This window comes from Melospiza georgiana, chromosome 2, assembly GCF_028018845.1.
Source record: "Melospiza georgiana isolate bMelGeo1 chromosome 2, bMelGeo1.pri, whole genome shotgun sequence".
NCBI classification, from domain to species: Eukaryota; Metazoa; Chordata; class Aves; order Passeriformes; family Passerellidae; genus Melospiza; species Melospiza georgiana.
The window spans coordinates 56,233,087-56,253,295 of NC_080431.1; the positions used below are offsets into that span (position 1 = coordinate 56,233,087).

Below are 20,209 nucleotides of genomic sequence, written 5' to 3' on the forward strand. Positions count from 1 at the left end.
CCGCCGCCGCCCGGCCCCTCGCCCCCGGCCCCGGCCGCGGCCCCGCAACTGCGCCGAGCGCGGCGGGTCCCGCCCGGGGAGGCGGTGGCGGGGAAGGGGGAGGAGAGGCGGCGGAGAGCGCTGCCTCCCGAGGAACCGAACGGGGGGAGAGAGGAGCGCGCGGAGGAAAGGACGGGCCGGGCTGGGGAGGGTCCCGCTCCCGGTCCCGCCCGCCTGGAGCACCCGCGTCGCCTCCGCGCCGGGACCGCGGTAGAGTCGCTCGGGGCGGCCACCGCCCGCCGGCCCCGCGCCCATGTGCTCCCGGCAGCCGCGGCGGGAGCCTCCACGCCCGGCGTGTCCGTAAGTAGCCCTTCGCTCCCCGGCACCGCGCCTGCCCCCGTCCTGGCACTCCTGGACCCTTCGCCGCTCCTGCTCCTTCCAGACACCGGCTCTCCCGCACTCCATGCGCGGCTGAATCCCCTGCCCCTCACGGACCCCCTGCACCCCCTTCCTTTCTCTAACCGCTGCCCTCCGTCGCTCCCGGTACGTTCATGAGTCCGGATCCTCCTGCCTTCAGAACGTCCTTTCCCTCCCCGACCCCTCCCTGCCATGCACTGCCACATCCCCTGCATCCGCGGACCCTCTCTTCCTCCTGCGTTCCCTTTCCCCGCTCTGACACCCAGCCTGGCCGCATCCTTGCCCGTTGCACCGGACCCTCTAGATTCCCTTCCCTGTTCGGATTCCCAGCCCTCACATCCTTCCTCTCCCGGGCCCCCGTCTTTCCCCTATCTCCCTGCCACCCCGGACCGCTTTCCCTTCCCGGCCCCGCAGCTTCCCGGCTCTCCGTCCTCTTGGGTACTGGGATTCCCCACACTCTCGGCACCTCTGCCTTTCCAGCCCGTCCCCGGCTGCATCAACTTTCCCTCCCATTCTGCTCCTGTTGGACCCCCTGTCCCTACAGTCCTTTCTCCTCCCGCGTCTCTCGGATGCCCTGTCCCTCCCAGGTCCCCTGCACCCCCGCCCGGCACTCCCCCACCGTGCCGGCTCCGCGGGCGCTGCGCCCGCTCGCCCGCAGCTTTTCCCTGGCATCACCCCGGCGAGTTTTGGTTCCCGGCCGCCGCCTTCCCTCGGGGGAAGCCGTATCTCTCGGCCGCCCCCTCCTACCCCTGGAGGGCGGGGAGCGGGGTTTCGGGGCCGGAGGGGTGAGCCCGCCTCCCGGGAGAGCGCCCAGGCTGTGAGCTGGCGGGCTCCAGGGAGCCTAAGCTGCTGCCTCGTTGGAGCCGCAGGATTTGCCGGGTCATACCCTGGGACTCTCCATGTTGTCCCCTATTTCCAGACCTACCTCCTCCTGCGATTCAGGGAATGGTCTCCCCTAAGTGCTGTGACCCACTTTGGCTTAGACTTTTGGTGCCACGCCAAGACACAGACAGTTCCTTCTCTAGGTGATGCTTCTGAAGAAATGGTGTCCCCCCCATGTCTCTGTGGCAAGTTTTTATCCCCAGGGGGTTTTGGCAGTTTGCAGGTTGAAAGACATTTCAACGGGTAGATAGGTGAACTCTTTTTCAGTAGCAGTATAGGCCTTTTTAATAGTACAGAAGAGACTTCCTTTTCTTAGTGTTTTAAAAGTAAACAAAACTTTTGTGAAGTGCACATGGCTAATTTCACGTACAGACTTTCTCTAAGTTCCCTCCTTGTGCTGAAGTAGTATTCATTTTATTGCCTTTTCATGAATTGGATTCACTGATTGGCATCTAATCACGCTTAGAAGAAAAAGCCCCTGTAAATAGCTATCAGAATTAATTTGGCAGCAACTGTGAGAAATGATCATAAATTTACAAATGCAGTTAGAATAATGATCCAACATGAATTTAACTAGAAATACACCCCCAGCCTCTGGGAACAGCATGTAGGTTTCTGTGTCAGTCAAATGCACTTGGGCACACGGATACTGAGCTGAGAGGCTGGGAACTGTCTGAGAAGGATACAAAGGGGTTATGGCCCCTGGGTTTGAGCTGGGAAGAGCTGGGCTGAATGCAAGCAGGAATATTAAGAGAGACCTCTGTGTTTTAACTGTGTGCCCCTTGAGGTTGTGTAGGGGTGAATCCAAAAGATGTGGCAATGTCTTCACTTACCAGAAGACCACCTGGAGTTCAGGTTCCTGGCACCTTGGGACATCAAGTAATAAAAGGCTCTTTTTGCACAGGGATGCCAAACAACTTGGAGTGCTGGGAAAAATGTCATCTCATATCACTTCTTTTGGGGATGTGTTAATAAATTTTACCTGTATCTCAAGAGTCTGAGCTTGAAATGCCTTAGCTGCTGTGGGTGGTTTTGCACTGAAGCTGCAGGACCACCTATAAAGTGAGGTACGTTCTTGAGGCATTGTAGGAGGAAGGTCCAGCTAACTAAGGATAAGAAAAACCTTATCTGTTTTTTCTATCAGTACTGGAAAGATCGGGACTTAGAATGGAGAAAAGTGAGGCAAGTACACAGGAGACCCCTGAAGGTGGCTGCAGAGCATTCCTGGAAGTGCCCAGCAGCCTGTTCCAGCTGGGCTGCTGGCTGCCACCATCACACTGACCACAGAAGCTGGTGTCACTGAGAACGATTGTAGGGTCTGCTTGCAAGGGTGGGACAGAAAAGTGACATTACTTATTCAGAAGTCTCCTAGGAAGGAAAAGCATTCTGGCAGACAAATATTCTTTTCTAATGTCAGCATTACTGAACTTGTATTTTCCTCCTTTTTTGTGTTTTGTTATTTAATTAGGGACCTTTGACTTCATGATGGGAGGAAATATCCCCCCGGCTTTCAGGATCCGAGCTTCTCCCAGTGTGAGGATTTGTCAAGGCTGAGAGATTCCGGATTATCCATAAAGCTCCTCTAAAATACACGGTTACTTTTGTGTCTTCCCGTCTTGAGGGGTCTTGGAGCAGATACAAAGATGGCCTCCAGCCTCACCTGTGCTGGCATCGTCTGGGCCTTCCTCTCCTTCCTCTGCGCTGCTGCCTCCTGTGTTGGCTTCTTCATGCCCTACTGGCTCTTGGGGTCCCAGCTGGAGAAGTCTGTTTCCTTCGGCACTTTCCGGAGGTGTTCCTACCCGGTGCGGGACGAGAGCCGCCAGATGACCGTGATGGTGGAGCAGTGTGGCCGCTATGCCTCCTTCCAGGCCATCCCGAGCGCCGAGTGGAGGATCTGCACCGTGGTGACGGGCCTGGGCTGCGGGCTGCTGCTCCTGGTGGCCCTGACAGCGCTCATGGGCTGCTGTGTGTCCGAGCTCATCTCCAGGACTGTGGGCAGGGTGGCAGGAGGCATCCAGTTCCTGGGGGGTAAGTGCTCTTGTGGTGAGGGGATGGGGATGTCCAGGCTGTTTGTTTGCTCGTGTGGAGATTCTTCTGGTGCTTTGGGAAGAGAAGGGGGCCGTTCAAACCTTCTCCTAGAAGGGAGACCATTTGGCTCCCTCAAGGGCTGAGCTGCTTGTGTGGCTGCCTGAATGTGGCCCAAAGACACAGTGGCCCATGGTCTCTTGTGCTCAAGTCTCTGTCTGGTCATTATGTGACCTTTGAGAGCTGCGTGGCAAGTTGACTTCTGTGAGCCAGCATCTTCTCAGCAGTTTTGTGGACTGTAGTCTCCAGCACAGCATAGCTGAGTTGGAGGTACCTGGAGAAGCATGTGGGCTACAAATCCACATGAAGCATTGTGGTTTGGCAGAGGAGAGGCTGTGTTGTGTGAGAACAACCTCTCTTTCTCCTTTTTACCCCTATTACTGGCAGAGCTCCCTCCAACTCTGCTCTCTGCAGCTGCACGTATCTGGCAACAAGCTTTGGCCCAGGTTTTAAGTGTGGACTGTTTATCCCTTGTGGAGGTGGCCCACCATCTCCTGGGAGGAGCCCTGCTGGCCTGGCTGACCCATGCCGCCTGCTGATGGTGCCACAGGTTTGTTGGCTCCATGGGCTAGACAGCGTGTGGGAGAATTACCTCTGCTCCTTTTTCCAACTTGTAATTGTGTGGCGTCTCTGTAACTGTAAGAGTATTTGAAGGGTATGAGACAATAAGTAGGATCCACAAGCATGCTTTTTACAGGGCACTTTTCCCAGTAAATCATCACCCTCTTGTCATCGGTGACATGCGGATCAGTGGCACTCACTTTTGCCTGATGCAAGCGCTCCACCACACACACGCACTTGCCCCCATAAGGTAACGTGTTTCTCTGAGCTTTGGGTGCTGAGGCAGTGCAGGTGCCAGCCTTTTTGGGTGCCCTGCAGTGTCTGGTCCCAGCCAGGCTCCCTGGCTCATCCCCCAAAGGAGTGGACTCTAGTGAAACTCCTGTTTCTCTCCCCTCCAAACAGGCTCTTGCCCTGCAAGGGCAGTCTGGTTACATACCGCGACCGCAGCTTATAAGGAAGCACAAGACAAAAACTCCACTAACTGTCCAGCTTGGTGAGGACAGCTGAGGTTGGGAAAGGGCCCTGTGCCAAGCTTTCAGCCAGACGATACCAGTGTAACTCCCTCCTGGCCGCAGGAAGTCTTGTCTCCAAATTTTTGAGTAGTTTCCGCACTTTGGAGCAAGCTGACCCTATCACTTTACCCTTCCCTCAGCTCTGTGACCCACAGGCATTCCCGTGTTTAATCTGTCTGACAGTTTGAAAGTGCAGCAGCTGCTGGAGAGTTAACTCTGCTGGGAGCTGTGGTTTTTGAAACCTGCTCGATTATACAGTTCCAGCCAGGCAGTTGGGGGTGCAGGAGGTTCTCAGTTCGGTGACAATCTGCAAGCCCGCTTTGTCTGACTATTTTCACTTAGAGCCGTCACAGGATTTAACCACCCCCTCTTTCCAACTGCTGTCTCGGCTCATCTGGTTTTAATTTGCATTTGGCCCCTTTCTCGTGACCACGCTCCCCCGTGTGCCTGTGGAGCAGGGCTGGCAGGCCAGCTCACAGCTGTTTGCCTACAGCCACCCCAGCAAACACAACAGCTCCAGCAGTGGGCACGTGGCCAGGGATGCAGGAGGAACCCTGCTCCCCATGATGCTGCTGTGGGCTGAAGTCATGCACCCTTCTCTGAGGCAGGATGTGGCTCCTGGAGAAGGAGGTGAGAGGTTCCTTCAGAGCACACCATGGCAACCTCTTGTGCTTGTCCAAGCTGACCAGGCAGCATCCCGTCCTGCCTGGAAGGGCATGAGCAGCTAGTGCTTCTTCTCAGTAGGTGGCAGTTCAAAGAAACATGAACCTGTGATATGAAATGAAAATTGCCAACAACTTTGCTTACAGTTCAGAAATTAGTTACGCAGCATGTCTAATTTTCCCCTCTACTGGCTTTTATGGTTGTCTCGCATTTCATTCAGCACTGCTGGAAGTGTGTAAGAAGAGACCAAAGTGAGGACTGTCATTTCTTAACCTGCTTAAAACATACCTGTGGGGGCGCAAGGGAGAGGCCAGGTGGTGAAAGCCAGTAATATGGATAAACTAAAGGGACATATTAGAGTAAAGAGGAGTTTCTTAATCCCTCATCAGATGCTTAGCTGCTATAAATCAGTGTAGGTTTATTGTTTAAATAACATGACTACATTTAGTCAGATGTCTGACTTAGGCCCTATAATTATTATTTTGTTTTGTGTCAAGATAGTCGTGAGCTGTTCACCTCATTTACAAATAGGGAATGCCAGCTCTTTGTTCCCTGTAATGCAGTGGTAGGTGTAGTTGTATACCATGATGTGGGCTTTGAATGTGGCTTGGTGGCAGTGCAGTTGTTGTCATTTTAGCTGGTCTCCACATAGACATCTAATCAAATAAAACCCTTATAAATGTTGGGTTGTTTTTTTGTTGTTGTTATTGTTGTTGTTTTTTTTTTTTAATTGTGAAGTAGAACTCCCACCTAACTTTATATAAGGAAAAGCCTAGGAAAATAAGCAGCCACTGAGTGATGCTATTAATTCATCCTCTGTGTTAGGACAGGGAGGTGGATAAACGGTTTCACTTTGTTTGAGGCATCTGCACCCATACCCTGCTTGTGCTCTTGCTCCAATGGCAGAGGATGAGTGTTGGAATAAACCATATTTCTCTTGAAGTTAGAAACCAGCATAAAGACAGGTTCAGTGTAGCTAGTTTATGGCTTTACTTGTGCTCCTTTTGTTTAGGATCCAAGTAAGTTTCTCAACATGATTTAAAAACACAGACTTGAGGAGGAGATAAGCCAACAAATAATGGATTATTATGGAGGCCCAAGAGCAGAGAAGATGTACAAGCCACTAATGCTGTGGTGCCAAAGCTAAAACTTAGTCCAACACTAGAAGCATTTTTACCACTGTGAAGACGTGGCAGAGAAGTTTGCTTACCAGAGGTGGTATGCAAGCAGCCTGATCCTTTTCTTCTAGCGCTGTGAAGGAGGAATAACTCCAAGTAGGTCAGTGGAATAACACCTGTAAAAAAGTAATGCAGCTTGTGTTAGCTAAATGGTGCCAAGGTTTTATAGCTGGGATTTCCCCAAGTTGCATGTGGCAGCTCAAGGGAGTGAATTATTCATGAGTCCTTTTACCATAAATCTGCTCTTCTGATAAAAGTTGAGTGGCAGAACCTGCAAGAAATTGCAGATCTAGGCAGAGTCAGAAGGGCTCTTTGGATATTGCTTGTTCCTATGTATTTAGTCTGTATTTGCTATTTCATATGATCCTGGCTACAGAGTATACATGTATTTTAAGGTGACTCTGGGACAAAACATGTCAAGTTTCTGTTCCTACTAGAAAGATTGCATCGTAGACTTCTCCCCCCATTTGTAGTTGTGGGAGCCGCTTCCTTTCCCATACATGATCATGTGGCAGCTCTTGTAGCCATTACAGCAACTGCTTGCATGAAAAATGATGCTTTTAGCTTTTTCTAAGACAATTTGGTGGTGGGTTACAAGAAATGTCCAACTCCCCAAGGCTAGCCTTTGCTGCAGTGGATGTCAGTCCACAGCTGGAAAACTGCTGCTGTGGTCTCTCAGACCATGCTTCCTGGGCATCTCTCTTGGACTGATTCAAAGAAATGACAGCTGAGGTGGAAGTTATGCTGTCTGTAACCTCTTGAGGGCACAGTCATGTAGATTGATACAGTCTTCACTGACAACATTAAGTGCAGTGTTTCCAGCTGGTTTCCTTTGTGTGTTTGGAAGGCTGAGGCATATATAGTGTAGCTAGAACAGATTGTAGCTTTAACCATAACTATTGAGGATATGACAGCAGGGAGTGAAGTTTAACAAATCTATTGCAAATTGGAGTCTGTAATTATTGATCTTCTTTTCATTGTGCCATGGCAAGTCAATTCCACTTAAATGGAGGAACTAGAAATTTAAAGGTAGGTAGCTCAGATATGACATACTAATTTGGTGAATAGTTTCACTCTCTAAATGCAGAGCAATGATTTTAAGAACATAGCAATATTTTTAAGAACATAATGAACTTAAAGGTTAGCCAGTTTTATGAGAGGCAGTGGATCAAAAGGCACAAGTACTGCAAGGATGGTCAATTTAAAGAGCATTACGCTGGCAAGATGAAGCTTTTCATTAAAGTGGTCAGCACGTGGGAATGAAACCTTCACTAGCTCAGAACTCCCTTTTGCTGGGTAGAACAGCTAAACCAAGCTCAGGGTATGGATCTGTGGGAACAAAGCATGGAATAATCTGAGACACCCCTCTGAACCTGACACTATGACCCTGATTCTGAGTGCCTTGTGAGAAGTGAAGCCTTTCCGTGATTATGGAATAGCCATGTGGCTGTCAGCACCTGGCATGTTTACTGTCATCTTTAGTATTCATTGATTGCACTCTAATGAAGCACAAGTTTTTCTACTCCCTTCATTAAATGAACAAAGTTTTCAGCAGGATCTACTCTTCCTCTCCTTATTTCTCTGTCTTGTTTCCCTTGTGTCTCATGGAAGTGCTGAAACTCCTGAAACTATGGTCCTTGAAATTGTTGGTTAGAAAACCTGGAGGTCTCTTGGAGCAGGGGGTGGTGAAATACGCATTTTTTCATTTGAGAAAAAGAGGACACAGTTCCTAACAACCTCTAATTTTGTCTCAGAAAATAAAATGTGGCCTTATGAGAAATAAGCTCTCAGGAGTACATGAAATTGCTGAAGAATCCTTCTCCAAGTGTTGTGTGCCAACAGAGGCCATCATAGTTTCCATCACCAATAAGGTGCTCAGGGCAGGTGTTTGCTGGGTGCAGAGGGCAGTGGAATATGGACTGATCCCTCAAGATGAGGAGAATGTAGAGTGTGGGGTGATGTTTTGGTTCTGTGTTGTCTGTGATGAAATCTCAGAGAAAACCTTTGCAATTTTGGGCTGAAGATTCTAAGGAGACAGGTCCAAACAAAATCTGCAAAGTTAATGGCAAACTAATGGCCAAATCTGACTTTGTGGGTGAGATGATACTCAAGTGTAAGGGATGAGGAGGAAAGAACACTAGGTCGTGGCCTTGTGGGGTCATGTAGAGAAGCTCTTCCTCAAAGGATTTGCTTGGAGAAACAGTTAAAACAATAAGAAGAAGATTTTGGGAGAGATGAAGTCGCTGAAACAAAGTTGTATTTCAAGATGCGTGGCTGCAGTTAAAGACAGCTCTGGAGTTCAAGTGGAGCAAAACAGTCTTGGTTCTGAGGCTGGCTAAGAAAGGGGCTCTGGGGAGAGTAGTTCCAGTTGACTACAGGAACCAGAAACTTCTGGGAAAGGTTTTTGTGCAGCTGGAGGAAAAGGCACTGACCAGTAACCATTATTCTGTCTGACAGCTCAAGTGAGGCTTTCTGCTTTCTGCCTGGAAGACTCAGATCAGCATAATTTGCTCCCTATAGGGAGAAAATGTAACTGAGAAAAGCCTTGTGGGAACAGGGAAGATCTGAGATGGTCAAGGGACTTCTGTCAAGAAAACAGTGACCCCACACACTTTTGTGATTCCCCCAAGCAATTTCATCCTTTCCCCCATATATATACTCTTGCCATCTCTTCCTGCAATTTGCATCTGAAATAAAATAAAGATAAAAAAAAAAGAGGCAAAAATGTCCTGTTCTTTAATTCTCTTCAGCCTAAAAATATTTTTTGAAAGGCTAACTTTTGGGGGAGAGGCAGGGCAGGGTCATTGCTTCTGTCAGGCTCTTCTTGACCTACAAGTTAGCTGTTTGGGGCTGTTTGTCACACCTTCTTTTCGTTGCATACAAAAATTCAGTGGCTTTGCTGTGCCCCTGTAAACACATGATGGGGCAATCCTCATCCTAGACAAAGACCAGCTGCAGGCTGGGTATGATTCCAGCATATGTGTGCACATTTAGACAGTGCAAGAGAGGCAAATGAAAGGACAAGAAGCCTCACCAAGGTAACAGAAGAAGAGAAAATAAAAGTGACACTGTTAAACGTCGCTAGTGAGTGATTGTGTGTCATGTCATAGGCTCCTTGATTCAGCAATAATAAAGTCAGCAGAGAACACTGTGACTGCTTAGTCTGAGGTCTGCAGCAGCAAGGGTCATAGGACAGCCTTCATATAATTTCAGTTTGAGCTAGAATGTATCTCTGAGAAAAAAAATCTTCTGGTCTGAATTTAATTAAGTTTGAGAAAAGCCTGATCTCCATAAGTTATTCCAGTGGTGAATTACTCTGACTGCTTTTCTTCCAGATCATTAATGCAAATGTTAAAAATGTAGCACCAAGAATATATCATTGCGAAATTATGCTTTCTCAAGGAATATTTTGTCTTTTTTTTTTCTTTTAAGATCCGACACTTAGGTTGCTTTTAATCCATTTAAGCTGCGCTTTGTTGTGGTTTCTTTACCAGAACAACCTGTATGGAAGCTGCTTTGTAGCTGGTGTGTTTCACACTAGTTCTTTCTCCAGTTTTCTTTAGCAATCTACCAAAGGATTAAATGCAGTGTATAGTTTTGCAGCTTCATCCCTTTTCAGCTAGACTTTGACTTGCTAAACTGAATCCTCTGACTGCTTGTGCCAATGTTCAATCTTTGCTTCTCAGCACTACAAGGCCCCTTCACATACTGTGGCACAGCGTAGAGTCAAATTCTTGGATTTAGATTTGGAGTCCAGAATAAGTAAGGCAGGGAAGTTCAGGACAAGGGAATTTGGACAGTGAAATTATCTTAAAGATTCTGTAGCATATGTTTTATTGAAGATAAGCCAGCTCTCTCTCTCTGCTGCGTTCAGATAGGAGTTAAAATATGAGACAAATTCAGGATTGAAGCCTGAATGTAATATATGAACCAATGCAATGTATGCCCTCTTTCAGTTTATAAAGGACATTGTGTAGATTCCTACTCCCTTAATTAGGTAGGGACTTGCATTACTTGAATCTTTCCTGAATGCATGGGCCATCAGGTCTGACTGATAGGGAATCCAACTACTTACCTGAAAGAGGTAAAGAAAGGTGCAGACTTAGATTCTGTACATTTTCAAGAGATTATACTGTTTTGCATGGTTGCCTTCACCTTGGTCACAGGAGTTGCTATAGCAAAGCTGCTGCCTTGCTAAAGGCTGCTGCCCTGACAGATCTAACAGCACAGGTTTTTGTGAGATTTTCCCTAAAGTCCCACTGAAGGAAACATGGTTAACAAAGTTTGCAATTTAGGCTAACAATGACCATTTTAACAAAACAGGTTAGCAAGGAAGGATCAGTAATAAACATTACTGGTCCTAAGGTGGAGAATCAGTAGCTCTGAGGAGGCCATCCCTACCAGCAAGGTCACAAGCAGTACAGACCAGGCTGCTGAAACAGAGGGGATGTAACTTGAGGAAGACAAATGATGTGGAGAGTAGCCTTCATACTTAGCTGTCTTAGTTTTTTAATTCTGTTCTCAACTACTTCAGATAACTCTTCTTGTGTTACAAAATCTTCCTTAAAAAAGCATCAGGGCCCTTACAGGCTGCAAATTTTTGTGTGTCCTTTGAAGTCAGTGACATTTGGTACAAATTACATCATTATTTCTATTCTAGGATTATTGGATTTGACATTAGTCTAAAACAGTAGTGGTTCTCATGATGACTTTCTTGTTGAAGAGCTACCCCACTGAATTAACTTGTTTATACTGAAGTGTTTTGAACACATTAATCCTAATATAAATTTTGACTAAATACAGAGGAAGAAAAAGCCCCATGCAGAGTTTCAGCCTGGAGCAAATTCTGCAAGTAAGATTTTAGGTGTTTTGGAACCACATTTAAAATGGAAATTCTGATGTATATAAAAAAAAAAAGATATTGCGAAAATACTGGGAAGAATCTCTTTACTTCTCTTGTTGTCTTAATGTTGAATATAAAAGTGATGTTTTGAATATTGCTGCAGCTGTGTTGCATTCAAGCAGAATTTTGCATTAAGAACAGAATTTTTGATCTAAAGAAGTCCCACGGTGCTGTTTTATTTATCTGTAGAATGAAGTTCAGTCGTCCTGCTTTTTTATTAGAAAGAAACAATGGTGCTCAGCACTTCTGTGACACTTTTCATTTCAAAAGGTTTTGCTTGTGTAACCTAATGGAACTTCAGAAAATGTGAGGCAGGGGACCAAATAATTTATTTTGCTGGTGTGGAGTCAGAGTAAATTCAGATGTACCTCTTTTCAGGTCCTTTACATTGGTGTTGATTAGAGAAGAACCTGGGTTGGAGTTAGCAATTTTGTTTCTGCATTGAAAGATCTGGCTTATTTTGCTTCCTGAGATATTTCAATGGATATTTGAATATTGCTGGCAACTGCATTTAGGCATCAAAATGTTTCAATATTTTCCAGTGCAAGTGAAGTCATAGGGCCTACAGACAGGACAGAATTGTTCTCAATGGTGTAGTTTCCAGGATTTTGTCCAGCCTGGTGTTAAATGTTTATGTAATTTGTATTTTTTTTCTTATTTCTCTTAGGAAACTCAGTTTACCATGCATTCCACATGGATTTTTTTTTCCCACAGTATTCAACCTGTGTTTTCTCTTCCTTGCTCACATCCTTTTATTTCTCCAATACACATTTTTGCCTTCTAAGGACTTTGGCTTCACAAAGTAAAATAAGGCAGTTTTCAAACTCCATCATTTCAAGGAAGTGAGGAGTAGAACTCGAGAGCAGCCAATGTATTGATTCCATGCAGCGAGCAATTAGGAAGGAATGTGGGGTAATTAATAAACACAGGGTGTATTTGTACAACCAAAACTGCAACCACAGCTGCTTAGCTTGTGGTGACCATCATGTTGGCTGGGTTCCTGCTCAAGGATTTCCTTTGTCTCTGTGGAACACCTTTGTTGACTTCAGTGATGTTAAGCTTTTTATGCTGTGCAAGTGTGAGGTCCTAAGTGACATTCAGATCATATGAAGAGGGCCTTAAGTCACAGAGAACCAAGAAAGGATCCTCTCCTTGTTTTTGGGATGACTCTGCTACCACAAGACATCACAGGACAGAGGGGCAATATTGCATTTGACAGATGTCAAGAAGAAGCTGTCCTGCATCTCCTCAGGCATGAAAAATTGGGCATGGTCACTGCACCCTGACAATGCTGGTGATAAGGCTGATTCACTGGGCTTGATTAGATCTCCTCTTTTGCTTGTTCCCCTGTCAGTCCCCTGATGTCACAGGTACATCTGAGAACAGAGGCAGACTTTTTCCCCCCTCCAGACTGGCTTTTCCTTAGAGCCTGACCTGTTGAAATCAGCAGCAGTATTCCGCAATGGAGCCCAGGGGAAGAGAGGATCTGGAGCTCAGTGCCGTTGCTACTTGTTGTGACTAGAGGGATTTGGAGGAGGTTGCTGCTGTGTGACAGTGCAGAGACCTTCCTGGGATACCATATTCTACCTAATTCCCCAGGTATAGAATATTAATTGCATCAGGACTAACACCTTAGCACAAAACTCCTTCTTGAGAGGATTGCTGTACCATGAGCTGAGTCCACATTTTCTCGCATAAGCCTGATAAGCCCCAATCTTTCATGAGGACTGACCACGTTGAATTGATTTTCAGGTACAGTTCTTTACTAGGAGAACAGACTTGTGTAAGCTTGGCAGTAGTTTGTAGGAATATGAAGAAGAATTATAATGAATGAAAACCTAAACAATAACTGATTAGAAATCATTGTTATTTTGTCTTGTAGCAGAATCCAAAGAGCTTCAGAGAGAATTAAGCAGATGTCCTAGGTTGACAAGCAAGTGAGTTTTTCAGGAAGTTGTAGCCAAACCAATACAGAAAATACAGAATTTTGATAAACACAATATAGTTCCTATAGTAATGTAAAGATGCGACCCTTTTTTTTGTAAGCTGTCAGTTCAGTTGTCTTGCATTGTTTCCCAATAAAGATGCCTTTGTAATATAAATTTGTATTGTTAATTTGAGAAGAACAGTTTTCTAATAAATGCAAAGTGAGAAAGTACTGAGATAAAGCCATGAATGGTCAATCTGGAATAACAGAAGCTGCTTCTGAAATACAGCACCTTGTGAAAGGATATGAAACCTGCTAACATAGCAATGTATGAGAAATGGCCTTACAACTTCTGAGGAGTGCACTGCCTGACTTCTTCACAAGTCCAGGGTTTTGTCCAAGTCTGCAGACAAATGAAAGCCTATTTATGAATACTTTTAATTTTTTTTTTTTAATTGAGAGCAAACTTGATATTCAGAGCATCACAAGTCATTCAGGTCAGGCACAATACAGCTGAATGCCAGTCACTGAGAATGGTTACTAGGATGTACTAAAAAGTGCTTTGTGTTGGGGAATTTATAGAAACCAGGGTAGAGTGATGTTGAGGGACCTTTTGAGTGTATCTGTGAGAGGAAATTTATTTGTTTCAAAATTTGCTCTGATTTGGCCCAGGTGCTGCTACATCACTACGAGCTTTGAATGTCATTTGGAGATTAGTACAATCTGTCTGGCAAATTTGTACAAACATTCCCACGTGTACCATGTTGCTTCTGTTATGGTTTTTGTTATAATGCATGAAACTCTTGAAATCCTTTGTGATAGGGGAAAAGGCAGAGGCAGGTGCTGCTCCAAAAAAGTCCTCACTGAAACAAAGTCAAATGGGGAAATTAGGGAGATATGGGTTAATTTTATTTTTACTATTATAAGAACTGATGCCGACCCATTTCTTGTGTGCTTTGTGGAGGAGTAAGTAAAGGGAGACCTCTAAATGTTGGCTTAGTAACAAGTGACAAATGTATTACTTTCAGGGGTAAAGTTCAGATGACCTTTATTCCCTTAAAAGCTCTTTTACTTCAGCTGTATCCTCAGAAAGGTATGAGCAGAGGACGGAGCAGTCAGAGGCCGGGGCATGTGCAGGTAGGGAAGCAGGGAATGGAAGGGGTTGTGAGAGGAGAGGAGCTTCACCTCCTTGTAAAACTCCGTTTGCCATACCTGCAGGCAGATGGATTCTTTCGGTACTGTTGACTTCCAGAGGGTATTTCAGATGTGGCAAGGGTTCTGCACAAGAAAATCAGAAACTTAAGGCTTCTGTGCTATAGTGTGTTTTAGATTTCAAGGAATTCTGTTAGTTTTCAAGTTCTTTTTCTGGCACAGCAGTGAAAACATGATGAATGGTACTAAATACTGGCATAAAACTCTTTACAGCCAAGACAAGCCCTGAAACTATTGCAGGCACATTCTGAAAAATCAAGAGGTCATGGTAAAAGTCATGGCATTTTTATGAGAAATCCTTTTAAAAGAAACACAATGGCTGGCTTTGGAGAGCTTTGTTCAGTACTGGAAATCTCTCTTGCTAGAAACTTTCTCTCCAGAAAGTATTCCACCTTCACCAGCAGACCGTTTAAAGGAGAATCTGGCCAATTGGGCCAGGCTACAAGTTCAAGCAGGTTGCAATGTTAAAATTCATCAGTGAGGTAAAGGCGCAGACTCTGGGCCTCTCTGTGTTGTCCAGAGCTAAGACTACTGATAAGCCCCTGAAAAACTGAAGTAATGAGTGTAGTGAAGCTACACTATTACTTTTTCCAACAAAGATGGGCTGTAGAGCTTTTTTGTCCCATATCCTTAACCCAGAGTTTGAGGGATTACTCCCACAATGAATGCAAGTAGTTCTGTTTGGGAGATTGGGCTTTTCTTATTACAATTTCAGAATAATGTTGTTATAATAATTAAGAAGTAAAATGATTCCTTCACAGGCTGCAGTGGAGTGATGCTTTGGCAACTGTTCCCCATGTGAGCACCGTGGAACAGAGTCCCTCTCCTTTGCTGGCATCATCTTCTATTTCCTATTCCCCTCTATTGACTTCATCGCCCAGGCTGTGGAAAGGGACACCATGACTGAAGATAGTTTATGCTGAGCCAGTAACAGCTCTGATTAGCTTGTTCCTCTTTTCCATAACAATTTGCAATAAAAACTGTCAGGAAAGAACTGTGCAAGGGCTGGGACAAGCCATATAGTGGAGATGGCAAATTCCATTTCATGCCACTAAGCCAGAGATCTGGTGCTAAGAACACAGGAAGCTGGGAAAATAAATACTGTAACTTTTCATCTCATGCATAAGAATTGCAGTCTGTTTTGATCTAGTGATAGAAAAAAGTCATTCTGCTTATCTCATCTAACATAGTGGCTAGTCTGATTACAAGCTTCTCTGCTTGGCACTTTTTTAAATTCAATTTGGCTGCCTGTGCCCTTGGCACACAGTGGGTTTCATTAAATTTCACAGCAGTTAGTTTTCATTCCCTCTGTGACACCTTTTTATCAACATTTGACTCTAGTGTAATTTCAAGCAATTGTGCTTTTTTTTTCTGAAGTGCTTGTACCATAATAATTTGGCAGAGCAGGTGGGGGAAGACAATTCAGACACTGTTGCAAATCTCTGTACAAAAGTAATATATGAGAAGCCAGGTCAGCTTGCAAGTGTTTTTCATGTATGACAGCAAAAATGAGCTGCTTCCCTTTCTGTATCATTGAAGACTGTCAAAGTGCAGTTAAAGAGCTTGCTGTAAGAGGCAAATTTTATTTCCTTCAGACCAATCACAGCTTCATTTTAAAAGCAAACCTAGTGGACTGTTGCTGGATTGATGACCCAAGGTTGTTAGACAAACCTGCAATCCAGACTGCTTAGCAAGTCTATGTGAGTTTCCTTATCAAAAACAGATGAAGAGGTTGGTATGGTAGGAAGGTGTGTGTGTATATGAGCATAGGAATACAGACAGCAAGTGCAGCATTTTTTCCCTTTTAGTGTTGGATGCTCAGTTTTTGGTAGGTGGGGTGAGGCAAGACAAGCACCCCAGCACGGGCCTGGCATCTCTTGTCTCCCATGCAGAGCGACGCTTTCTCCAGACAGATACTGGGCAGATTTTTACAGCTATGAGTGGTTTTGCCAAAGTATAAGTGGTTTTCAGGTGCACTCTAAAAGGTCTTTATTTGCAGAGTGTAATGCTAGCCCTTTTTCATTTTGCCAAGCTGAACTTCCAAATATAATGTGTTATGGTTTCTCAGTAAAATTTTAAAAAGTACCTAATTAAAAATTAATTCAAAGTGAAGCTTAAAAGTTCTTAAAAGTGAGCTCTGCATTCTGAGATGACTCAGAGACCAACAGATCTGCACCTCACTGCCAAGGCAAGGGCAGCCAAGCTTGGGAAACCATAAATTATTTTCAGAATGAGACTTCCAATTGAGGAAACTTTTCCTTATGCCCTTTAGAAGGTGTTGGTTCTTGTCCTTTCAGTTTTACTAATGGAATGTCTTGCTTTCCTCCTGGAGACCCTAAGGTCTCTGCAGTGCCCCTGTAGGCAAAGGGTTTCCAAATGTACACAGTCTTGAGCATCCTGAAACAAGTCAGTTTTTTCTTAAACACCTCAGGAAAACTGGGGATTATGGACAGCTCCCCACCTTCTTTGTAGGAGAGACCTTTGTGCTCTGTACTTCTGGTGGGAGAATATCTGCTGGGAATTTTCCTCAAGGTACCCCCCTTCCGTGGCAGTTCCCCATGTGATGGGACTGGTCAATCCCACTGGCACAACACTTTTTGGTGGATAGGCTGACTGTAGTTCACATCTCAGTCAGTGTCTTGAGTTCCCTGAGGAGGAGGAGGCTTGGCTGTTCCAAGAAAGCAAGGGGATCTTTGTGGCAGTGACTCCAAGCATCCCCTGTGTCTCTGAAGGGCAGTGGCTGCTGCAGGGTCTGTCTGCTCCAGCTGCCCCTTCGGAACCATGAGCCGTGTACCCAGCCAGTGCAAATTGTCACAGTGCCATTGAAATCAGCCCTGACTTGGGTCTGGCTGGAAAAGATGGCCTCACCCTTTCTTCTGGGAATGGCCTTTCCAGAGCACAGTTTTCAGTGCATGAACCTCTGGCTACGGACTGAAAGCTCATTTTGGTTTTTCCAGGTTGGCTGAGTACATTGGTTGGCTGGTTTATGGATGAAGGTGTAGCTCATAGTTTCTGTGAGCTTTTTTTCCTACTAAGCTGAATATAAGAATACAAATTATTCTTTGTTTTAGCATGAAGCCTTGAAGTACAGAATCTTGGTGTTTCCAGCACGAAATGTGGCAGTGTAAGTAGCAGACCTAGTACAGTGTAGCAGACTGTTCAGCAATTAAATTGCTCTGGGGGAAGTTTCTTCCTCTTCCTCAAAATTAATGAGCATTTCATATCCTGAAGTCTGGAGATTCCTATAAATTTTATACCTAGCATAATGGTAGAGGTTTAAACCACAGAAATCGCATTATGATTATGATCTAATTATGCAAGACACAGGATTTTTGATCCCTGTATGGGCCATTCACTTAAGAGGGGACTCAATGATCCTTGTGTGTACCTTCCAACTTAGCAAATGGTTGTTATTCTGTGATTCTGTGATTGGTTTTTTTTTTTGGACATCAATATTTTGAGAGATTTTTTTTTACCAATGTGGCCAGTGGCAGCTCTGAAGGAGTAAATAGCAGAAATATTATTTGAGAATTAAAGTTAATGCATATCTTAGAAGAGTTATATCTTCATGTTTTTGTCTTAGAGGACTTTAATAGAAGGCCACATCCTTTTGCTTCAAGATGATGCATTTCATTATCAGTGCTGATGATCACTTGACCCTGTGGGCCTAGAGAGAAACAAGAGTGCCAATGCCACGTGGATCCTGACAGATGTCTCTGAGTACTTACAGGCCTTAATATATATGCAGTCTATGGATATTTCAAAACTGATGAACATTTCAAAACCTGAGTTTAGGTTATACTTGGTATTTCAGTGGTGTCAAGGCAAAATTAATCAGAGCTCAAAAGATATGCACTCTTACTGACATGCTAGTGACAGTGAAAATATAAACCACTGGGAAATATCCTGCTGAAATAAATATAAACCACTGGGAAATATCCTGACTCTAAACTGGATTTTGGAAGAGGATCTGCAAAACTGGCTTACTGCCATGGACAGACTCTGAGGTGGTGTCTAATAGTGTTGCTGGCATTTAGTGACTAAGGTACCAGCTTAAATGACTCAGGGCTCTGACAAGTTATATGTCCTGTAATAAGTCACTGCAAATCTTCTTACTTGTGAAACATTAACATATTAAATATGCAAACTAATCTCTTGAAACAGTTCAGATAAGCAGCATTTTTAAATGTACTCAGTCAAGTGCTTTTCAGCCAATGAAGCTCAGCAAGCAAATGCTTTCATCTCAGTGGCTCTCATGAGAATGGTCAAAATTTATACCTGGTCGTGATTTTAGGCTCTGTGACTCTCTGTCTTTGTAGTAAAAATAAGAGAGCAGAATGAATTTTTTTCCCTTTTAGTTTTGTTTGTCTTTGTTTTAAATAGGTCAGCAATAACCTTTACAAATTTCAAAAGATGTTAATTCAGCCTCAGTGAAAGCTGTTAGGATCCAGTTTGAAAAGCATCAGATCAAATAGGATGCCTTTTCAGAAATCATGCTTTCTATTTGTTACATGAAATAGAACCTAAATGAGGGATTAGCAGTGGTTTTGCTTTAATAGCACCAAGTACCTGTAGGAAAATATGACAGACTCTGTGTCTGCAGAAGGGTGTCTCTCTTTCCCAACAGAAGGATGGTGTAGCCTGTCTGTCTGTTGTGAAGCTGGCCATCATTTTTATGTGGAGAGGAATCCTCAGATAATTGTTTAATTAGTTTTGAAACTACAAATCTTTTGCCATACTTTTGTTCTGGAAAAAATATCCAGTGAACATGGCAAAAGTAAATAATAAAGAGAATCTACACAGAATCAGCTGCCACTGCAAACACTAAAACCAAAGCTAAAGAAGACCCAGGAGGGTATGAAGTTTGGGGTAGAGGGGGGGTTGGACTTAATTTGTTTCTTTCCCCCTAACTTTTTATATTTTTCTGCTTGCTCTTTGTGAGAATTGTCTTAATTTAGACTTTGGCAAGAGCATAACAATCTCCACTACTTTCACTAGCCTCTGAATTCAGAACTTAGTGACCCATTGGCACAGTAACTTGGATTTTATCTAACATATGGAAACCATTCATGTCTCTCTCATGAAATCTCTTTGATTCCTCTTCACATTTCCCCCTTCTCCTCCCAGGACACTCTTTGAAGTACTTTATGCCATATCCAGCAAGCATTCCTTAGTATGCTACTAAGGAAGTGGTAACATACTAAGATGGTATGGTTGCGGTTGTTCCCATTTAAATCCAGACTACTTAGATTCTCTTTAAAATATCAGAGATTTTTCTTAACCTCTGAAGACACAAGGACACAAGGACAATGGAGAGTCTTCTGTCGTTCAAACATGGTGAGAGGTGCTGTTTCCAAACTGGGAATATGAGTCCACTTTGAAATAGACTGGGACAAAGGGACTGGTAGTGTGGTTTTCAGAGATCTTGAACAGTGGATAAGTGAGAATGGGAAGCAACTGTTGCCACAGGACCATGGTTTCAGCAGTTCTGAATGTGAATTCACAAGTTGCAATCAGATTTTTTATTGCAGTCTACCTTCAAGTACTCACAAAGACAGAGACAGGTGCATCTTTAATGAAGCTAATCAGTCTACGAGGTGGATGAGTTGGGCAAAATAGGATGGAAAAATAGGAGAGATTTGAGGGGGACTAAGACCGCATAATTATTTTTTCCTTCACTATTTGAGTACACAGTTTGATGTAATCTCTGGCAAAGCTGATTGACAGAATTCTATATTGTAAGTTATAGAAGTATCTTCCTGGAAAATCTTTATCTTCTTAGTGCCTCAGCACAGATGCAAGGAATATTCTTCCCTTTTACGGTTAGGAGGCTAGAAACTTATTGGAGGTTATATTTACAGAAGTGTTGAATGGAGGCCTTCCAAGGCTT

General features: G+C 44.4%; 1 protein-coding gene across 1 annotated transcript in view; it reads left to right on the top strand.

Moving 5' to 3' along the window:
- The first annotated feature begins 237 nt into the window (after positions 1-237).
- The window catches only part of LHFPL6 (LHFPL tetraspan subfamily member 6), a 135,711-nt gene continuing 115,739 nt past the window's right edge, over positions 238-20,209 (top strand). Inside the window, exons 1-2 of the mRNA XM_058045426.1 lie at positions 238-339; positions 2,747-3,306. Of these exons, the coding sequence (XP_057901409.1) occupies positions 2,922-3,306 (385 nt within the window). The 5' untranslated portion in view covers positions 238-339; positions 2,747-2,921. The remainder of the gene's footprint in view (positions 340-2,746; positions 3,307-20,209) is intronic.